The 23,643-nt window shown below is 36.1% G+C and overlaps 1 protein-coding gene across 1 annotated transcript in view; it reads left to right on the forward strand.

Moving 5' to 3' along the window:
• The window catches only part of TSPAN13 (tetraspanin 13), a 29,720-nt gene extending 6,780 nt beyond the window's left edge, over positions 1 to 22,940 (forward strand). Inside the window, exons 2-6 of the mRNA XM_006911964.3 lie at positions 12,282 to 12,449; positions 13,107 to 13,187; positions 13,832 to 13,945; positions 15,290 to 15,403; positions 21,835 to 22,940. Of these exons, the coding sequence (XP_006912026.1) occupies positions 12,282 to 12,449; positions 13,107 to 13,187; positions 13,832 to 13,945; positions 15,290 to 15,403; positions 21,835 to 21,909 (552 nt within the window). The 3' untranslated portion in view covers positions 21,910 to 22,940. The remainder of the gene's footprint in view (positions 1 to 12,281; positions 12,450 to 13,106; positions 13,188 to 13,831; positions 13,946 to 15,289; positions 15,404 to 21,834) is intronic.
• The last annotated feature ends 703 nt before the right edge of the window (positions 22,941 to 23,643 follow it).

The following is a 23,643-nucleotide window of genomic DNA, read 5'->3' on the forward strand; positions in this document are numbered from 1 at the left end:
GAAAGAGGGGCAACGGGTGGAGTGATAGAAAATGAATCAGAGACGTTCTGGGACCCAGATTATGACGTGCCTTCAGAGTACTGTAAGGACTTGAGTTACATTACACTGAGTGAAATGGGAGCTGTTGGTGCCTTTGGGCCTGATTTTCATTTAAAAGGTGGTCTGGCCACTGAATTGAGAATAGATAATAGATGACAAAAGCGGAAGCAGTGAGATCAGAGATATAAGGCTATTGCAGTAATTTAGGCAGGAGGTGATGGAAGCATGGACCAGCATGATAGCACTGGAAGTAAGAGAAATCATCAGATTTTGGTTGTATTTTGAAGGTGAGGCCAACATAATTTCCCAATGGGGTATGAGAGAAAGAGATGAGTTATAGATTACTCATGATTTATGGTCTAATCAACTGATGGGATGGATTCGCTATTAATGGGAGTAGGGAAGACTGTGGGTAGAGCAGGCTTTGGGAAGAAAATAAGGGGTTCATTACTAGTTGAGATGCCAGTCATATACCCAAGTGGAGATGTCAGGCAGCAGTTAGACTAACAATAATGGAATTCAGGGGAGAGGAAGAGCTGGAGGTTTAAATTCGGGAAGCCATCAACATAGAGAGTGGTGTTTATGGTTGAGACTGGATGAAATCAACGCTAGGGTAGATGGAGAAGGGTGGTTGTCCATGGATTGAACTAAGAACTCTCTTAAAATAGAGTTTTGGGAGACATAGAGGAGCCAGCAAAGGAGCTTGAGAAGGAAGGGCCTATAAAATTATTGGGGGGAAGACCTGGTACATTTTAGTGTCCTCAAAGCCAAGTGCAAATAGTTTTAAGGAGATGGAATTGAACATGTGTTAAATACTGCTAAGTAAGATGAGGACTAAGACTTGATACTTGAATTGACTAAAGAAGAAGTCATTGAAAATGGCAATTACCCTTTTATTTTTCATACTACAGACTATATGGCCTTCAGCAGTAAGGACTTGCTTTCCTGAGTGCCCGCACAGCCCTGCCATATGGTTGGCATTTAGTTAATTGAGCGAAGGAATCAGTGCAGGGCTGTTCTGCCCATTACTCCACTTCTTGTCTCCCAGACTGCTTCAAAGAGGGAAGGGAGAGGGTGGATTGCAAGTTTGCTGGCAGGTGTGGGTGCCACCTCAAACTAGTTATCCTGGAAAATGACAAGTCAAGATTCCTTATATTTGATTCCCTCTGTGTAATATCTTCTCAGAGGATATTAAATGCTGTTTATTTTGTGCCTAATAAGTATAAAATCTGGCAACATGGAGAACAAAGAAGAAAGATGTGACAAACACACGTCAGGCTTCCTAAGTCATTTGAAAAATGAAAATGAAACAAATAACAGGTCTTGGCTTCAACACTAAATGTCTGGATATTTAGCAATATCTAGATTTATTTATAGAATTTTCTAATTTCCATCCAGATGTTTGGCATCATAGAAACACATGCTTGATCATGCTTGAATCGTTCTTCAGTTTTCCACATTAGGCAGAAGTTCAGAGAGAAAGTTCAAGTGCAGTTCCTCATCATGAATACTTAGAGAGGGCAGATCGTCCGGGGCCTTTGTTTTCTGTATACATCTGTGGATGCCGTGTGACATTTTGGTGGTGTAGTCCTAAATCTTATTCCTGTTTTAGATTTCTTACCCGCCACCACCACCACTACTTCTCTCTTCTTTCATACTGACAAAACATTTTTAAATAATTTAACTGCGAGTCGAATCCAGTTTTTCAAGTGTCCTACAGTCCTATTTCATCCTCAAAGTGATTCACTTACTCTGGTAGAATTGAGATGCTCAGGAAAAATGTAGCTGTTGTAGAAATAATTCAGGTCTTTCTTTGCATCTTGTTTTTGAAATGTGAATATTTGATGAAAGAACGAAAATCTTTTTTATAGGTTTTACAGAAGAAGAATAATCTGGAATAGCCTTGGATGGATTTCTTACCCCCTAGTATTTCATAGGTTAAGGAATAAACATCTATTGGTCCTTAAAGCATGATGAGCAATATCGTGAGCTCTTTCATTCGGCAGTGTACTTTGAGTACCTCTCTGTACAGGCTCTTAGCCAGGTGCTAAGAATGTCAGATCAACATGTACCTCGACTGTATGGCACTTAAAGTGTAGAGGGCTCATTGGAAGAATTCAAAGTATGGCTGGAGGTAGGAAAGTATGGCTGGTGAATTACCTCCCAAGGTAGTTCAGGCCCTCTGCATCCTTGGATTTGTCAGCTTGGGATTTGGACTTTATTCTAAGATTAGAAATTAAAGATAGCTAGCATGGATGGGTCTGACCTGATCTTATTGGCTTAATAAAAAAGACCATCAAAGACCACTCTATTAGGGTTAGAGTCCGGCTGCAGTTAGAAACTCAGCTACTGCTGTCTAAACAGTAAGCTTTAGTGTCTTCATGTAGCAACATGAAATATCCCGAAGTAGGTAGTCCAGAGCAGATGCCCGAGCCAAGCATGTCTTCAAGGTCCCAGTCTTCATCTGTTTTGTTGTCCTGTCATCCTTGAAATGTGACTTTTTTCCTTGTCACCAAATTATATTTGTAATTCTAGGCATCATGATTTGTGCCATGCCAGAAGAAAGATGATGCTGTAAAATGCTTCGCCTTGTAAAGCTGTCTTTTTTGGGGGGGAAGGGGGGGCAATTTAATTGAGGTATTGACATACAATAAGCTGCACATTAAAGTACAACCTCTGCTCCCAATCTGCAAGTATCCACTGACCTGCTCAGCAGTAAAATTTAGGCTGGAGTTAAATTTGGTAAGCTTAGGGAGGGTGTTTGCAGAAAGATGGCCTAGGACATTTCTCTGGCTCATCAATTCCTTTGCTGTTTTATCTTTAGAGTAAGGTATAGAGAGCTCTTTTCAGCTAAGAGGGAGTGCTCCTATTTTTAAAAAGCCCATTGAAGAAAAAAAAACCCTCATACACTGCTGGTGGGACTGCAAATTGGTACAGCCACTATGGAAAACAGTACTAAGGTTACTCAAAAAACTAAGAATTGATCTACCATATGATCCAGCAATGCTTCTACTGGGTATTTACCCCAAAGACTGGAAAGCTCATATCCAAAAAGATATTTGCACACCGATGTTCATAGTAGCATTATTCATAGTGGCCAGGACGTGGAAGCAACTGAAGTGTCCTACGATAAATGATTGGCTAAAGAAGCTGTGGTACATATATACGATGGAATATTCCTCAGCCGTAAGAAGAGATGAAATACTGCCATTTGCAACAACGTAGATGGACCTCCAGATTATCATACTAAGCGAAATAAGCCAGACAGAAAAAGCTGAAAATCACATGATATCACTTATATGTGAGATATAAACCTAAAAGCAACAAATGAGCAGGACAAACAGAGACTCATGAACATGGGCTATAGGCTAGTGGTTACCAGAGGACTATAGAATAATGGTTACTAGTGGGGTGGGGGAGGAAGGGGGAGGTAGACGGGATAAAGGGGGTCAAATATAGGGTTTAGGAGGAGGGCGAAGTGGGTAAAGGGGATCAAATATATGATAGCTGAAGGAAACTGGACTTTGGGTGGTAAACACACAACAGAATATACAGATGTCAAATGATAACGTATACCTGAAAAGTATATAATTGTATTAACTGATGTTACCCCAATAAACTTAATTAAAAAAAAAGGAAAATGTATGCAATGAAAAAAAAATTGGGATTGAAGACTAAACCTTGCCTTGGGGGTAATGTTTTTGACCTATTTTTTCATTTGCTAAATAAATTATGTGCTAACTCAAAAAAATAATAAATAAAAATAAAAATCCCATTGACAAGGTGAGGATTTAGAGTTAGTCTAGGTACAGAGGTGGTCACAGTGGTGAAGGTAGACAAATTTGCAGGTATTAAGAAATTTCTGATAAGCTCTTGCAAGATGGAGCTTATACTAACCAGAACTCGTCATAGGTTATAGATGATCTTAAAAAATGTGTTGGCAAGATAGTACACTCTTAAAAGAAATATAATTGGGACATCTAGTAGTTGGCAACTCCTTCGTCATTTGAAAAGGCTAGTGTAGCGGTTTAATACTTCGGCCACCCACTGAAGCTGGATTATGAAGAGCATTATGCACAATGTATTTTTTTCTTTATTCTGTAATGGCTTTGCGTGTATCAGTCCAAAACGTGCATAAATACATGTTTATTAGTTTTAATAGATTTTATTTGCTAGAGTGATCTCAAAGATAAAGAGTCTTCATCCTTTCTTGTTTTCCTACTACTCCAAGCAATACAGTGTGCTTGTGTGTGAATGTAGGCATATGTGACAAAATTTCTAGGTTAGGTAGAAGAAAAATAAAAAGCAAAAAATGAATATAGTAGTTGACGAATGGAAAAGTTGTATGAGTTAGAGAACTTTATTCTTTTATACATGACTGTGCAGCCAGGTCTCATAGGGAGTGAGCTAAAGAGGTGCTATTCAAATGCATCTCATTCTGGCTACAAAGCAAAAACTATAATTTTGTATGCATTATAATATTGTCTTTAGTATTATATCTCAGTGTTTAAAATTACTTAGATATATTGTTGGGCACTATGATATATAATCCTACAGCAAGAAAAAAATGTACCAAGCAAAAAGTTTGCCAAAGTTCCATCTCTGTGTCACTGGGCATGTCATTTTGCTACTCTAATTTATCACCTATAAAATGAAGTGACTAGATTAAGATCACTGGCCATTGCTTTGTGTCTTGGTGTTCTGTGAGTCTGTGCTCTCCTGTGAACCTCTTTGTTGAGAATTGCTCTGTCTCTTCCACTAGCTCCACCTGTATAGAATCTACGCACCTGTGTACCGTTAGTTTTGCCTCCACCGCCTTCTTTTAGGATTTGCTTGTGGAAACAATACCAGTTGTAGACACTTTTATAATCTTGATTTGATGTGATCATTGTTCTTGTAATCTCTCTTATTATTGAATTGTACACTTGAAACCTATCTAATTTTATTAAGCAGTGTTACCCCAATAAATTTTTAAAAAGTAAAAAATAAAGTGCAACAGCAGAATACAAAACAAGATAAAAGCTCCTTTTATATGATTCACTTTTCTTTGTTGTAAAGAGCAAACAGGAAAGGTTGGTACTTCTTGCTCATAAAAACATTGCTATCAACGAGTTAACAGATCCATAATCTGTTTTTATCAGAATTCTCTCTCAAAGGAAGGAAACTATTTGTCATAGGTCTAAATTTACTTTCTATTACAATTGGTCTCATAAGCACACTGTTGTTATTATTGAACAAAAGATTCTTGCAGTTCCTTTGTCTACCAAGTTCTAGTGACAAAGACTTTTAAATTATACAGAATTCTATTGGAATCTAGAATTTTTAGATCTCTAGTTTATAATCCCATTCTCTTCAAAATTACAAACCAACCATAACATAATTATCACTGCTCAGAAATAGTTTCATTATTATCTTTAAAGCTTCCTTTTTAGTAAAAGTTAAAGAAACACTGATAATCAGATCTGTTTAGGGGCATATCATAAACTTTCAGGTGTTATTTTTAATTTAAAAAGTGAATTATGACTACTTGTGAGCGGTTGTTATAAGTGTTAGAAACACCAGTCACACACAAGAACATAAGAAAACATGCTATATTCAATTTTTTAATTTAAAAAACCTGATATATTTTGGGGGGTTATCAGAAAATTGATTAGCTCAGGTAAGTTTATATTTGGACAGTTTCACTGTTGTAGTAATTAAAAATTTGTTTTGTATCTATCTTCTTTCTGCCTTACAGATGAGAATGTATATATTTGTATGCATGTGTGTGCTTGGGAGTTGGCTATGAGAAGGGGGCCATGGGTGGTATTTTGTTTCACACTTAGGAGTACCCAGGTGTGATAGACCTAGAACTTTGCTTTCTGTTATAAACAAGTGGAGATTCAAGAAATTATTGCCTACTGACGTCAGACATAAACCACACTCATGTGAAAGCCTTCTTTTCCTTAAATGGGTGCAAATTATAGAAGACAATGTGGGCAGTACTTGAAAATGCATAGATAAGAATAAGTGAAATATTTGAGATACAGATGAGAAGATCTTGATTTAAATAGCTATTTTGAGGAACAGTGAAAAGAAAGTTTGAATGAGAAGAGTTGGACCAATTTACAGAGGAAAGCGAAGTGGAAGGATTTAGAATTAGTGCCCTAGGAAGAAAGGGGCTGTTACATTTTCAAGGTTAGTTTTAGTCAGGAAATATTTCATATGCACAGAAAATAATATGGTAGACTCTTGTGAATCTAACAGCCTGATTTCACAGATGCCAGTGTTTTGCCACGTCTCTTTTTAAGAAGTTGACTTAAAGGCCCACTTTCCATCCCCTTCCCTATTTTTCCTCTCTTGAAAATTGTCACTATCCTAAAATCAACAGTTGTCATTTCCACGCATGTTTATTTTATAACAATTTGACCTATTAATCAACCACAAGGAATATACAATATTGTTTTTCGTGTTGTAAAATTTATATAAATGATATGTTTTATCAATATTCGTACAATTTTATTTCTCTTATATTTGAAATTTATCAACTTAATAGAAATAGATCAAAATCATTTGTATTCTACTGTGTGATCATACCAGTTTATGAATCCCCTAGTCATGGTGTTTGAGGTTGTTTTCAATTTTTTACTAGTACAAAGGCTGCAGCATAAAGCTTGATACATGTCTAATTAGGGACATGGTAATTCTCTTGGGTATCAACCAAGAAACAAATTGCTGGTTTAGTAAGGGATACGTATCTTTGATTTTTCTAGATGCTGCCAAATTTTTCTGTAAAGCGGTTACAACAATTTATACTTCTACTAGATTATAATGTCTAGATTTTCCACACTCTTGATGTCATCAGCCTTAATTATTGCCAGTCAAGTACATGTGAGATGGTATTTTATTCTAATTTTTATTTTTCTGATATATAATGAGATTTAACATCTTTCGTGTGTTGATTGGCCTTTTGGATTTTTAAGTGAATTGCCTCTTAAATTTCCTTTGACTACTTTTCAGTGTGCTTTTTTTGTCTGTTTAAATTGATTTGTAGGTGTTCTTTAGCATACATGTGTGCTGTAAATAACTTGTAGGCCTATGTCTATCCTACATTTGTCTGGTGGTTTTTATTGTATAGAATTTAAAATTTTTTAATGCGAGATATAGTGTGGTAGGTAAGAACACAGAATCTGCAGCCAGACAGCCTGGATTCATATCCCATCCTCTTCCTTCCTTGCTGTGGAACCTTGGGCAAGTTACTTAATGTCTCTGTGCATAACTTTCCTCATCTGGAAAATGGAGGCAATAGCACTCTCTACCTCTTAGGGCTGTTGAGATGATTAGTTAATAAATGTAAAGCACTTAGAATACTTCCTTGAACAGTAAGTACCATATTAGAATATCGTTTGTGCCTTTTGGGGTTCTTGTTTAAGAAATTCTTCTTTAACAGCAAAGTCAAAACAGTTTTCTGTATTTTTTCCTAAAAGTTTAGTTTTACTTTCTGTATTTAGTGTTTAAGTCTATGGTGTGAGGTAGGGACTACTACTATTCTTTTTCAGAATGAGAAGGTTATGGTCACAGGGCTGTTAATTAAAGCCTACTCTTTCTCTACAGATTTAGAATTTCATCTCTTTCCAAGCTTGCACTTTTGGCTTATTTAGATCTGTGTCAGTTATTTTGTTTTAATTACTGAACCATTACAATAAGTTCTGATATTCGTTTGGATGATTTTTAACGTTTTTAGTCCTTTTACTTTTTTATATATTTAATTTTACTAATGTTAAAAACAGAGCACATTCAAAAGATGTAGAATCAGACTCAGATTTTGCAGAGCGTGGCGAAAGCATAACAAAGACAGTTTAAGACAGATGCAACCACTGACAAAGGTTGATTTGTCACTAGGAGCGTTTCTTGTCCACGGTGGCAGCGAAAGTGCAGCAGACACAGGCCTTTGATCTTGAGAATGCCTGGAGCTCTTTAGTGACATTTATTCCTCCACGTGAATTAATGGATCATTGTTTAAAGTTCCACCCAAAACCTTATTGAGACTTTGACTAGAAATTTAATTTGTGGGCTAATTTTGAGGTTAATTGATGCTTTATTATAATGAGTATTCCCACCTGTGAACATGTATATCATTTCATTTAATTTAGGTCTTTATTTTGTGTTCTTCATTTCACAGTTTTCTCCCTAAAGATTTTGTAATACCATTGTTAGATTTATTTATACATACCTTATATTTTGGGAGCCTACTACAAACTGCATTCTAAAAAAGGAATTAAAGTTCTTTTTTGTTTTGTTTTGCTCTGTTTAGCCTTTTTTCAAGTCTGCATTTTAAAATACTTTTTTTTTTTTTAGTGACTTGAAACAGATTAATTTTAGTCTCATTCAGTCAATTTTATTACCTCAAGTTCTTGGGAGTGCTAATTTTCTTTTGCTGTATCTTTTTTTGCATCTTTTGTGGTCAGTTTTTTTTTCTTATGTGTTTTGTGATTTTTGATTAACAACAGAGTTTTTATTTTTTCTTTGGAAATGGTGTGAAGACTGGGATCTGGAAATATTCCTCTTGAGTCATTCTGGATTTGCTTCTATGAATCTAATGCCATCACTACCTGTGATCAGCTTTTATCCAAATTGCTTGACTTGAAGATTGCTGCATTCCTGGGTAGTGTACAGTTTTAAACTCCAGACAGAGTCACATTAGGCTTGGTGTTTCTTTTTCTTGCACAATGTTTTTTGTAGAGACTCAAAACATCTTTGCTGTCTTTCTGGGTGTGGTGGTGTATTTTTTCTGTAACCCCTTACACTGAAAATACAGCTTGCTGGAAGTCTTAGCTATGCAAGGCTCAGTTCCACTTCCCAATTCTGCCTGGCTTAAAACTGAAGTTCTTCCCCTCGAAGGGATTTTTCTGAAGGGATTTTTCTGATCCGGGAACTCTATCCCACCCTCTTGGCCCCCCATAGCACCATGTATGCTTTTCATTCTGACTTTAAGTTCTCCCTTCCTTCCTGGCATGTGGGAGTTTTGCGTAGTTTCTCTTTGCTCAGCTATTTATTTAAATAAAGTATTACAGCCTTTTTCATTATTTTAAAGTGTTTGTAGCAGGAAGGATTCTGTGGTAACTCAGTTGCCCATGTTCCCAGAATCCTCTGTGGTTGGCTGAATAAGACCTCTGCCCCACAAAAGTGCATATCCAATCCTTGGTTACCTAGGAATACGTTATCTCACATAGCAAAAGAGACTTGAAGATGTGATTAAATTATGCATATTGAGATGTGCCAATTATTCTGAATCACCTGGGGGAGACCTATATTATCACAAAACTCCTGGTAAAGAGGATGCAGGAGAGTTCACTCAGAGAAAGAGATCTGCTTTGGGAAGTAGGTTGTAGTCTGAGAGATTTGAAGATGCTACAGCACTGGCTTTGAAGATGGAAGAGACGTCTTCGGGCCTGCAAGTAACTCTCTCCCAGAGCTTCCAGAAGGAGTGCAACTTCCTGACACCATGAGTTCAGCCTAATGAGACCCATGATGGACTTCTAAGCTCCAGAATTACAAGAGAATAAATCTTTGTGTTTTAAGCCACTAAGCTTGTGGCAACTTCTTAAAGAAGCAATAGGAAACTGATACTGTCTTCAGTGTTTTTGGAGAAGAGGTACCTGGTATTAGTGATGGGGATAGACTGAAAACTGTATTAGAGACTCAGCAGAGTGAACTTGGTGAGCAATACTCTTGACAGAGTTATGTAAAAGGGTGTTGCTTCTTTCTTCCCCACCTAGGGGGAAAAAAAATCAGAGCAGAGATACTTGTGAATGTTTTAGATAATATTTTTAATAATAGCATAATCCCTAGTCTGAGACCTGAAACTTCCTTATAGAAGTAATAAAGTGCCCTCTTTTAGTTGTAGATATTATTTTTCAAAGGGTAAGAGATTCTCATTATTAACGAACCTGTAAGTTGGTAGCTGAGAGAGCAGAGAACAGTTTCTCATTTCGCCGAAATGCTGCTGTTGTGCATAATGGGTGTGGTTTGCTGGGAGGGCGCTGACAGGATAGCTGAATAATTCACTGTAACTATATGGTAGGGATTTGATTGGTGGTAAAATATCAGACAGCTTTCTAAAACAGTTAGTGGTTCCTGACTTGTCCAACGGCCACCTGCCCTACAAATTTCAGACTTGCTGTCCCCCACAATTGCATGAGCCAATTTTTTAAAATAAATCTCTCTTTCTTTAAGTATGTATTCTGTTGGTTCTGTTTCTCTGGAGAACCCTGGCAAACAGCAAATCACTGTGATGTGTAGGAAGCATAGACTGTCTTCAGTGTTTGGTACCACGATGAGGTGAGGATGCTAAGCTAAGCATAGCCCTCTCGCCTGACCAAGGTGAGGCCTGTTCCTCCATCATCTCGCGCTTCTTTTTTTTACACGTCCTCAGGCTTCTGACTTGTACACCTCATTTGTGTACAATTTGGCTACCACAAAGTTGGAAATAAACTCACTTGTCATGGGGCAGAGGACTTACTCTCATTCCGAGGTTGTTTGAAGTTGCGAGAAGATTGTGAGTGAGATAAAAATGAGGCAGAAGCCAATGGACCTGGTGATAAGAAGCAGTTAAGAAAATGAGAAGGACTGTGCATATTTCTCGGCAGCAAAATTTGTGAGAATTTTTTCCCTTTCTCCCTCAGAAAATAAAACTTTCTGTGTATTAATTTGAATGGAGAATACCAAATCCATATCTTGGTTCTATCATGCTGCAGACAGTTTCATGCTCAGTTTGACTCATATCCCTATGTGTTGTATGGAGTTTTAAATACTAAGACATTTAAAATTCGTGTCTAATAAACTATGATTACATGTATAAAAAACTGCACATTTGAGTATCAAAATATCCATTTGAGCGAGTGGCGATTTTATATTTTGAAATAGTTTTTGTTAAGCCTTGAAATGGTGCTACAAAGTACATTTTATATATTTCAATTCCTCCCAGCTGGATATTATACGGTCACCTTGCTCCAGGAAATGGTTAACCCTCCATTGAGTTGATAATCCTGTCTCTTTCCTGTTCCCCCACCCCCATTCCTCTTACATTACCGGTTTTAGCTCTATCTTCTACCAGTTAACTGTAATCTTTCTATGGCATGCTATTTACTTGTGCTATTTCAAAGAGTTTTACTGGTAATGATTGATTTTTGAGGCATGTGTTCTACTTCTTTATTTGGTTGGTTTTATAAGTATATAAATAAAATTATTGGAATATAAAATAATTTCTTCTTGCTCAGTACGCCATTTTACTCTAGCTAAAATCTCTTATACTCTTTTCATCCTAAAAGTTTTAATGGTCTCTCTCTGTAATTGACCCTCGAACAACGTGGGGATTAGAGGCGATGACCCCACCCCGTGCAGTCAAAAATCTGCGTATACCTTTTGACACCCAAAACCTAACTACTAATATCCTACTGTTAGTCAGAAGCTTTACCAAAGACAGTCAATTAACACATATTTTATATACATATTTTATACTGTATTCTTACAATAAAGTAAGCTAGAGAAAAGAAAATGTTATTAAGAAAATAATAAGGAAGAGAAACTACATTTACAATACTGTAAGTAATTGGAAAAAATCCACGTGTAAGTGGACCCACACTGTTCAAACCCGTGATTTTTAAGAGTCAACTGTATATGAATTTTACTAGAATAGATAATGACACCTAAAGCAATTTATTTCAGCAACAACCCTGTGAGAAATGTTTTTCTGTTCCCAATGACCAGATTCTGTGATAGGTTCTGGGGAAATAGGTGAAATGATGGAGTCCTTGCTCTCCAGTTGCACAGAGAAGGGAAAGATTAATTTAGTTTGTTGGTGACTAGGAAAGCATCACTGAGGTTACAGTCTAGCTGGAGTTTGAAGGAAAGTGATTTTCACGTGAAGAGATCAATATCTTGGACTGAGATCTGTTCGCATCTTGAAGGTTTATATATGCTATTATTTCAGAAGCTTACGTAGAAATCATTTAGGCTTGGTAAACTAGATGACCTCTCAGGCTCCATAATAATTTTATAGATTATTATCAGTTTTTTTTTAAGCATGAATGAGGATTAATATAATTTGTTAAATAATATTGCCTGCTGGGATCTTGTGTGTATTCTAGTACTGAGTATTAGCAATCATCGTAAGATACTGAGTGCCTGAAAAATATGTTGACATTATTATGCCAAATTGACCTTCTCCCTCCTCTCTCTTCTCTTTTTGGTTGTTTTTGCAGTTGGTTAGTCTGTTGCTAATTGGAATTGCTGCGTGGGGCATTGGCTTCGGGCTGATTTCCAGTCTCCGAGTGGTCGGCGTGGTCATTGCAGTGGGCATCTTCTTGTTCCTGATTGCGTTAGTGGGGCTGATCGGAGCTATAAAACATCATCAAGTGTTGCTTTTCTTTGTATCCTTTTTTTTAAAAAAGGGATTTTTACTCTAGTTGGGTTTGTTCTTTCTTATGTTGATTAATCTCTAATAACTACAACTAATTTTAAATTATCATTACGAAATTGTCCAACAGAAACTCCTAGCAAGCCCTTTGTGTATTTGTTCAACGAACATTAGGAACGTTTCTTAAGGTGAAGTTATTTTGTGTTTATGTATTCTCACCTTCTGCTTTTCACATCATGAAGAATGTATTTTGCAAGTTTAGTATAGTCCTGTTAATGTATTGCAAATTCAGTTACGTTGACTGATTCAGTGACCTCTTGGCCCTTTCTAACCTGTTGATATTTGGTTGACAGTTTCACAGTGATCTTAATGTTTATCTGTACTTAGTTCCTATTTTATATAAGTAAGAATTTTTATTTTAACTTAAATGAAATTCTAATTACTTTTTAGTTAAATAATGATCATTATTGTCAGTATTTTCTTACATGAACTTATAGCTACAGTGTATTATTGAAATAAAAATATTATGTGTATTCTTTTTGAACTTTCTCTAAGTGCCATTTGTTCCGTTTTCTGGGTTAATTCTTTCTAGTGCATTTTAAAGTTGTCAGTACCTCTGTTTTATGTTATTTTAAGAGTATCAAGAAATAACCTTAACTTTAATTCTCAGTACATGATCATTCTCTTACTCGTATTTATTGTTCAGTTATCGGTATCATGTGCTTGTTTAGCCCTGAACCGGGAGCAACAGGTAAGCAAAGACTTCTTCCTTGTACTTCATTATGCCACATAGTATGTGTAGGAAAAAAGGGGGAGAAATGATTGGACTATAAATAATTTCTTCTTGCATAGAATGCCATTTCAGACTACCTAGCTAAAATCTTTTGTTTCTGATCGCGTTAGTGGGGCTGACTGAAGCCCTAAAACTGTTGCTATGTTTTTATATCTCTTGAGTAGGATTTTGCCTGCACCGGGTAAAAAGTGCTACTGCTAACAGATGTTCACCCAATCTTTTCTCACTGTTATGCAATGAAACATTTGCTCCAGAATGTTTGCGGTTCCATTCTAGCAATTACTCTTCAAACTCTAATTATAGAACAATATGGGTCTCACACTTGGGGCAATGGAAAAATTTTCTTGTTACACTCTGAAGATGATGCCTTTCAACCAAGTGCTTCCTTTAAATTGCATTTAAAATTTAAGATTTTTCATTGTTGGATAGAAATAGTTCCTTAATTTTTGTTGCAATTGAGGTATAACCCATTGAAAAGTTTTAATGGTCTTGTAAAGAGTATTTGTTTTAGATACACTCAGTATTAAAAGTTGCAGGCCATAGATCTGTACGTTTTGTGTGGGATGACACATTTTAATGTACATATTAAATGCATTTTCTAGGGTCAGCTACTGGAAGTTGGTTGGAACAATACAGCAAGTGCTCGTAATGACATCCAGAGAAACTTAAACTGCTGTGGGTTCCGAAGTTTTAACCCGAATGATACCTGTCTGGCTGTAAGTACAAAGTATAAAATATTTTTTTGGAGATGTATTATGTACAAATTAATATTGACGAACATGGAAGAAATGGACTTTCTGATGCTGAACTGTATTTTTAAAATGCTTTACATATGCCCAAATTATATTCCATGTACAGCAGCACTGTGTCATTTGTCCTCAAATATCCACTTCCGAGAGTACCGAACATTCCAGGATCCTGCCAGACACAGATACTTCTGGTTCTTTGTCCTTAATTCCTCCCTATTCAACTCCTCCTAGAACAAGTTGTGAAAGAGAAATTCTAGCAGAACATCCTTAGAAATTCAGAAGAGATGTCTAAATACCTGTTTTGAGACATATCAGGGTGGTAGGAGGAGAGCGGTCTATACGAAATTGGGCTTCTTAACTAGCTAAACCTAAACATCCCCAGGGTGGAGGACACGTGGAACTAACATCTTTCCTCTCTCCCTTCTTCCCCATCATAACTTCTTGCTCTTTCTTCTGGGAGCTGAGTGATGGACCAGTTAAAACCATCCTTCTGCCTCAGGCCGGACTCCTGACCTCCAGATTCCAACCCAATCCTATATGAGGATGGACTTGGAGCTTGGCTCTCCTAAGTTCATGTGTGTTACTATTCTGGGGAAACTCCTATTACCCCCTCTCTGAGCCATGGGCTGGATATCCCCTCAATGAAGCCTTTTTTGTGGGATTATTTTCTATGTAATAGATTATTAGTTTTGCTGTGTAATACATTATCACAAATTTAGTAGCTTGCAGCAACACCCATTTATTCTCTCGGTTTCCATGGGTCAGGAGTCTGGGTATGGCTTAGCTGGATCCTTTGCTCAGTATCTCACCAGGATGAAATTAAGGTGTTGGCTAGTGCTATAGTCTCCCTGGCAACTTTGGTTCCTCTACCTAGCTCAGTGGTTGTTGGCAGACTTCAGCTTCTGGTGGTTGTAGGACAGAAGTCTTGTTTTCTTGCTCTGTGTCTCTCAGCCCGTAGAGGCTATTCTCAGGTTCGAACTATGCAGCTACCTCACAGTGAGGCAGCATCAAAATCAGCATGATAATCTCTCCTTTCTGTTAAGATAGTGTCTTATGCAAGGCAGCATAAACGTGGGAGTGACTCTCCATAGTATTTAGAAATCCCATCTGCCCTCAAAGGGGTGATTATTCAGGGCATAGACACTGGGGTGGAAATCCCAAGAGCCGTCTTAGAATTTTGGACACTACTAAAGAACCAAGGCCCCCAGTTGGGTACAGTACTCCAGATACTAATTTTTATATGAGTGCAGTTTTTATCTGCTCTTTATAAATGTGCTTTGAAATAAAATTTCTTTTCTCTAATTGATACAGAGCTGTATGAAAAGCGGCCACCCATGCTCACCGTGTGCTCCAATAATAGGAAAATATGCTGGGGAGGTTTTGAGATTTGTCGGCGGCATTGGCCTCTTCTTCAGTTTTACAGAGGTAGGTGCAAGTAGCTCAGTATCTTCCCTCCTTCATCATAGGGTTCCTGTTTTATATGGCAGGAGGGCATAGCTTTTTACCTTTGTTTGCCACTCGACTTTCAGAATGTACTGATGGATATTTTCATTGAGAACTGGTATTGTAACAGGAGGATCCCTGGCTTGAAGTCAGAAGACTTCACAGATCTAGCATTAATTAACTTTATACAGGGTGAAATGCTTGGTCATTATATGATGTAAAATGTAACGAACAAATGACATGAGGAGGTTGGACTGGATATCTCTAGGGTCTCTGAATCTGTTTCTTGAGTTGTGTGATAAATTACAATTTTAAATTTGATTTTGGGATAGGTAGGACATTCACATTGTTTAATATAGATGTTAGTATATAATAACATATATATAAAGGTACACTTTAAAAAATTGCTTCCCAACCCCTCCCTTATTCTTCTTTGTTCCTAGCCTTCTGTAGGTACCACTATTATTAATTTTTATATACTGTATTCATATATTTATTCTGTTAGTACATTTATATATAATATGTGTCTGGAAGCAAAACCACACGCATATTGTTTGATAATTTTCAAGGAATGCTAATTCCTTCCTCAGTGTCTTTCTTAAACTCTCAATAACCACGGATATTTTTTGATGCATTTGAGTTGGCAGTATGTATCAACATTAAAATTTTTTTCTTCAACTTATAAATTATACTCTAAGTGCTTTATTTGATGGTGATACTTGTATAACTATGTAAAATGAATATATAATAATGTTTATGGTTTATAACGGCAAACCTTTGGGCCAGCTTGTGCTATTTAACAATGAGCTGGCTAAATTTGGGTGTATTAGACTGGAGCAAGTAGTTAAGGAATACATTGTCTGTCTTGGAAACCTAGTTCCATTGCTTAATTGTGTGAACTTGGGCAAGTTATTTAACCTTTCTCTGTTTCTGTTTCCACATTGTAAAAACAGACGTAATAATGGAAAGCCCCTATTTCATAGAGTTGTTATTAAAGGAGTCAGTATATGTAAAACTCGTAATACTTAGAATATTACCTGGTACATGGCGGGTGCTGTGTAAGCTGTAATTTTGTAGCCATTAGTAAATTATCGATGTGTAAATCACCATATCATGCCTCATTAAAAAAAGATGATGAGACCCTGCTGATTGTCATGGTAGTTGCTCAGGTCACACTTCTATTTTAAACAATAATAGAATAGCATGCACTAAATAATGCTATTAAAAGAAATCAGAAAAATCCTAAGTGTTTTGTATGGTTGAAGTTTAATGTGTTCATTTAATCTCTCGGACATTTAATTTTCTTTTCAGTATGGCACTATAATAAATAATTCCATGGTCAACTTCCTTGTATATAGTTTTAAAATCTGTATTCTCTAGTTTTTTCCCTTAGATTATATCTCTGGAAGTAAAATATGACGCACTCAGTATATGGACATTTTAAAAAAGTTTGATAAATATTGTTAACTTTCCTTTTGGGGATATTCTGCCAAATTTTTATGCAACCACTAATTCTAGATATTTTTATTTAAAACTTTTTTTGCCAGTGTGCTAGGTGAAAATAGTATTATAATCCTATTTGCGCTTTTGAAAATGTGACTGATGAACTCGACAGTATTTTTATATGTGTTTTGACCATTTTCATTTCTTCTTTCGTAAGTTGTGCACTTTTGTCTTGATTAAGGCCCTTTGGATTGTATGTAACAGACTCAAAACAGCATATGAACAACAGGGGAATTTCGTGTAAGAATACCAGAGTGAGACTCAGGGCCTGGAAGGTGTGTGGGAAGTTAGCGCAATGCCGGGGTTCATGAGACGGGGGTCTTGGGACCCCAGGCCCATGAGAATGTTGAGGACCCCCCACCCCGCGTTATTTCCTCCTTTCTCTTCCTGTCTCCCTCATCCTTTCGTTCCTCATTTTACCTGGCTTCTTTGTTCTGCTTTCAATTTCTCTGGCATTTAACTTTTTAATGACTTTTAAATAAAATTTTAGAAGGTTTTAGTTTTCATGTAGTTAAATGTATTTTTTTTTTTCCTCTATGGTTTATCGAGTTGATTTTTATGCTTAGAAAGGCCTCTCCCATTTCGATTATATATGTTCAAAAATGATTAAAGAAGACAGTTTAGGTGATACAAACTTTAACATATCATGAAGTGGACACTCTCAGAGAACTGCAAAATGAGGCAGAAGGTAAGAAGTTTTTATAGAATAAGGAATAAAAAATAAAGAAGAGAAAAATAGAAAATATCTTATTGGCGGGGGCCACATAGTCAGCCTTGTTTGCAGTGAGAAGGCCAACAGTTGGATTAGTGTTTGAGGACTCACTCACTGACTTTACTGTGTTTCTGGTCAAGTGGAACATTTATAGGGACATGAAAGTTTTGGTTTGCTGACATGGCACCCTGGACAGAAGCAGCTCCATCTTAGGCCTAGAAATTTATTTCAACATCCATCCATCTATCGATCAGTCGTTTGACAGATCGATAATGTTTTTTTGTTTGTTTGATCGAGGTATAATTGACAAAATTGTAAGATATTTGCACATCATGATGATTTGATTTATATAGACATTGTGAAAGTTAATTACCACCTCATGTATTTACCATTATTATTATTATTTTGGTGAAAACATTTAAGTTTTACTCAGTAAATTTTAGTTATACAGTAGTGTTATTAACTACAGTCGCCATGTTTATACATTAGATCCTCATTTTGATTGTGTGTGTAACATATATAATGTATGTATTTGTGTAAATAATGTATACCTAATGTATATAAGGTATGATTAATATATAGCACATGATATATACATACCTGTGTGTATGTTATATATCTTATTCTAATTGTTATTTTTTTTCCCTTCAGGAATGAAAAATTCACAATTGGCTCTTATTAACAAAGTGGAGATAAAGACCAAGCTTAATATTCACTTTTTAGAAGAAGTTTTCCGTGACATCTCTTCCTACTCTGAGCATTTTTTCATTTTACTCTTTCTCAGGAAAGAGCTGTCTTGTGGGTTGGTTTTGGCATTGACTCAAGAAAATTTATATATAGTTTGAAAACAATTCTATACATTCTTCCTTTCTTTCTTTTAGAAAAAACAAACATGAATTTTTGTCATGAGAACGTAAAAATATATATAGTGGAAAACTAGAATGAGCAATCTCCATACATGTCATTAGCCAAATTCAACAGCTATCAGAATTTTGCCACATGGTTTCTTTTTTGGCATGTTTCTTCTGCCTGTCTATATCTGGAAATCATTTTGAGAATTTTTTTCTTTTGAGCAACTCCATTTCTTCTTACCAGATCACACTGCCTTCAGTTATGGCTGTATGTATGTATGTATGTATGTATGTATGTATGTATGTATGTGTATAATGACTTTTTTTTAACAGCAGTTATAGGTTCATAGCAAAACTGAGAGAAGGGTACAGAGGTTTCCTATAAGCCCTTGCCCTACATATGCATAACCTCTTCCATTATCACCATTACTCACCAGAGAGGTACATTTGTTACAGTTGATGAACCTACAATGACATGTCATAATCTCTCAAAGTCCATAGTTTACATCAGGGTTCACTCTTGATACACATCCTGTGGGTTTGCACAAATGTATAATGACACAAATTCATCATTATACTATCATACAGAGTATATTCATTGCCCTAAAAATCCTCTGAACTCTGCCTATCCCTCTGTTCCCCTAGTGTTTGTTTGTTTGTTTGTTTTTTTGTAAATTCCAATTCTTTAAGAATATAAACTCGTGAGTCTTAGATTTCTAAACTGTTCTTTCAAGGAATCCTTTTCTATATTTTATATACCATGTCGCTTCGAAACTTAGCTAGAGGTTTTAATAATTATCTAACCTGATATTTTCTTGACAATTACTATTTTATAAGCTCTCTCACTTAAAAATTTTTTATTCAGTATTTCACAGAATCACAGATTTTCAGTTTGAAGGGATGAGATTAACTAGCTGATGATTTCCTATCATCATAGGTGAAACAAAAAGATTTGATTTGAACTATTAATACCTAAAAATAAATTTAAGCCATCAAAGTAACATCGATTTAGAATCTGAAAAAAGTTGTGACAACTAGTACATATTCTTTGTAGAAACTTTAGAAAATACAGAAAATTATGAAGATGAAAGATTAAATGTATCTACTGACTAAGATGACCTCAGAAATAGTCAGCATTTATATTTTGGCATGTTTCTTCTGCCTTTCTATTATTTAATAGAATGAGTACAGACTTATTACATACTTTACATATACAGTTCTGTATTATCAACTGTACTTTGGTGACCTACCACATACAGGGCATAGGTTCTAGAATGAGCAGGATTCATGATCAGGGCTAATCAGAATTACTCTTGAAAAATTTTAAATCTTGAGAGCCTTTATAAGCTTAAAATCCAATAATTATCTGACTTTGATCTTTTTGCGTTTTGGGCGTGGCCTCCCTTCCATGCTTCCTGGGAGCGAGGGAGGAGATAGGGGTTCAGTAGTCGGGCAAAGGAAGGAATTTGTCTTGTTTTGTCACTTACAGCTGAATTGGAGGAATGAAATTCTGGTTAAATGTGGCTCTGGATTATAAGTATTTAATTTATCAACATGCTTTGTTTCCCCTAGGGACCTAACTTACACTATTGGCATATATCTGCGGGTGATAACCGAGATATTTAACAACCTCAGAAATTCTAACCAGAAGCTCCCTGATGCTAGCATTTCCAAGGCAGGGTCAGGGAAATGATGCTTGGGAAGGTTGGGGGTGTCACAGAAATAGCTCTTTGACAACAGGGGGGGTGTGTGTGTAAGAATTTCAGTACTGTAATAACCAGCATAGCTGAAATGCTAGGTGAAGTGTTACCCCAAGAATGGCCAGTAACACATCGGATTCTGTCATAAAACCACAAACGTAATTAAGAGCACGGACTCTAGGTTTAAGCCCAGTTCTACCACTCATGACCTGTGTGACTATTACCCAGTTATATAACCTCTCTGTGCCTCAGTTCCCTTAGTTCCCAGTTCCCTTACTGGCAAAAAGAGGAGAATGTAGGGTTGTTGGGAGGATTGTATGAATTGTTAAAGTGCATAGGACAGAGTCTGTCACAAAATACTCTTTCTGTGTTTAAGTAAATTCCTTTTTTCCCCTGTTACATAGACTCCAAACCAGAATTTCCACATTCTTAAATTAGGTTTATTTTAACTTGATTCAATTCACAAACCATAGTTCCATAAGCCTCATGTGTTTTAGCTATAAACATTGCCAGCCATACAGTAACTCAGTGATTATTGTTGTGGTAAATGGAGAAAATTTGGGACTTACCATAATTCTCTAGAAGTTTAAGGGGCTAATGAGTAGTTATGAAGTCAAATAAACAGAATTTAGATTTAATGTTGGCACAGATCTAAAGTGGGAAATATAATTTGGAATTCTTTTTGTTCCATTAAAGTTTTGTATCTTTTTAAAAGAATTGTTGATTATTTTAAATAAATCAGCTTTGAGGTAACAGGAATATAATGAACACATTTTTTAATTTAAAAAGAAAGTTATTTTGTTTAACTCTTTAGTGAACCTGGTGTGGGACATGGTACAATAACAACTTGTTTTTTGAAATTATAGCTCCGTACCCAGCCACCGCCCTTGGAGAGGAGTTACAACATATTTATGATTTATGTTGGAAAATTTACTTAATTGTTGCTGAGCCCAATTTGTTTCTGAATTATCAAAATATGCAATACTTTAGCTATTCTGACAATTCGGTGTTCATGTTAATTTCCTATTGCTGCTCTAACATAAATGTAGTAGCACCCTCAAATTTATTCTTACACTTCTGGAGTTCAGAAGCTCAAAAAGGAGTCTTCTGTAGGCTCTAGGGGAGACCCTGTTCATTCCCTCGCCTTTTCCAGCTTCTAGAGGCTGCCTGCACTCCTCAGCTTGTGGCCCCGTTCTTCGTCTTCAATGCCAGCATCTTCTCTCCCTGACTCTGCTTCCTGCTGCTTCTGTCGTCACATCACCGTTTCTCTGTATCTCTGATTTTGTCCTCCTGCCTCCCTCTTATAAGGACCCTCGTGATTACATCACTGAGCCTACCCAGATAATCTCCCTATCTCGAGATCTTTAACTCAATCACATCTAAAGTTCCTCTTACCTTGTAAGATGACATATCTGCAGGTTCTGGGGATGATGATCTGGACATCCTTGGAGGTCCATTATTCAGCCTACCACAATATTCATATTAGATTTTCTTAGGGCCTATCGTTATGTTACTAACTACATTTAAAAAAAAGTCTTTCTCTTAGAATAAATAAAGCAAAGTGCTTCAGAGGTTCCAGATTATTTTTTTGATAAACTGAATAAATATACACACCTGTCACTTCTTCTTTTTTTCCTTTCATTCCAGATCCTAGGTGTTTGGCTGACCTACAGATACAGGAACCAGAAAGATCCTCGTGCTAATCCCAGTGCATTCCTTTGAGAAGATAAGGAGAATTTTTCGTATTCTGATCTTGTTCACAGCTAACTTTAAGTTAACGCTAATTTGCCTGTTTAAGGAAACAGTATCTGAAAAATTATATTATTGACAGTGGAATTATATATTTTTACTCTTATGTTTCTCTAAATGTTTTTCTTTTTCCATTGCTGAAAAAAAATGGAAACTTGTGCTCTCCTCTGAACCTCAGTGGTACCTTTAATCTACTGTATTCTCAGTGTCTGGCACTGTCCACTGTGGCCTTTCTTAGCATTTTTACCTGCACAAAAACTTTGTATGGCACTATTGTGTTGATTATATTGTGAATCTAAATACACATCTCACTGGAATAATTAATTGTATGTAGCATTGTGCTGTGTAGATAGTTCCTACTGGAAAAAAGTTCAAGTTTATGAAAGCCGGTCAATAAAAGATTCTATTATGTTAAGTTCAGAATGGGAAATCCAAATTCTCACATTTTTTTGTCTTTTTTAGGAAGTATGTATTGTGGTGAAAATTGTTAACATAAAAGTGATAATTTAGTTCTAGTAGTCTTTTATGATTATACTAATATATTCTAGAAATAGCTATGCCTTTAGGAAAGTGTGGTTTAGTTTTCGATTTTTACAGGTAAGTGCAAAGGAAATGGTCTCATGAATGTGCTAATGTGTGGCATTTGCCTTCAGCCTTCAAAATGGAATCACTTTGAGAAATTCAGAAAGTATGTATAATCTTGATATTCTTTTATAATAATTTGAAGTCCAAAAGACTGTATTTTTAAACAAGTTACTATTAATGCATTGGCCCACGTAGCAAAAAGATATTTGATTATCTTACAAATTGTTAAATACTTTTTGATGAAATTTCTCAGTATTGTAATAGCAACTTGTCAAATCTAAGTATATTTGAATGTGACCTCCCATAATTTGAAATTAAAATAGTATTGTGGTTCTGTAAATTATGTTAAAAAATTAAAGGATGAAACCCTTTCTTCGTGTATAAGTGTTTGAATTAAAAGAAAGTAATGGAAGAATTAATACATGAATTAAGTGAAGTAGAATTCTTTTTTTTATGCTTCGGATTCTCTTTAACCTAAAGCTCAGTGTTGCTATTTTAGTGTATAATCCAGCCATAGAAATGAATTATCAACACTAATGTCTACTGGTAGTCATCCAAAATCCTTTCTTAAAATGTTTCAGTGTTTAATATGTTTTCCATAGTGAGAATTGTTTTTTAAAAGATAAGTCATTTATATTTATTTGGGAAAAATAAATAAGTTCTTCCTGTTATCGAAAATTACCAATTTCTCACATTTTATGTAGTATATGGTATTTTATTTGCAATTGTCTTGATGGGTTTTAGACCAAGAAAGATGGTAAATGGTTGATCTGTAGAACTTTAGAGGGTGTGTGTGTGTGTGTGTGTGTGTGTGTGTGTGAGAGCGCGCGCGCGCATGTGTGTGTGAACACACCTGGCTCTGCTTGGCCTAGGGGAGGGACCTCAGGAGAGAGAGAGAGACAGACAGACAGACAGACAGACAGTCAGACAGAGACAGACTTCCATGACTGGAAGACTGGCCAGTCTTTCAAGAAAACTGAATCATGCAATTCCCGTAATGTCGTAGGGTAGGAAAATCATTTTCCCTCTAGTCTTCTGAGTTCTTGGCTGAGACCCCGGGTAATAAAAGACAGATTCATAAGAGAAAAACAAGTTTATTCACTTGTATACCTCATGTATACA

Source organism: Pteropus alecto, unplaced genomic scaffold (genome assembly GCF_000325575.1).
Source record: "Pteropus alecto unplaced genomic scaffold, ASM32557v1 scaffold21, whole genome shotgun sequence".
Classification (NCBI taxonomy): domain Eukaryota; kingdom Metazoa; phylum Chordata; class Mammalia; order Chiroptera; family Pteropodidae; genus Pteropus; species Pteropus alecto.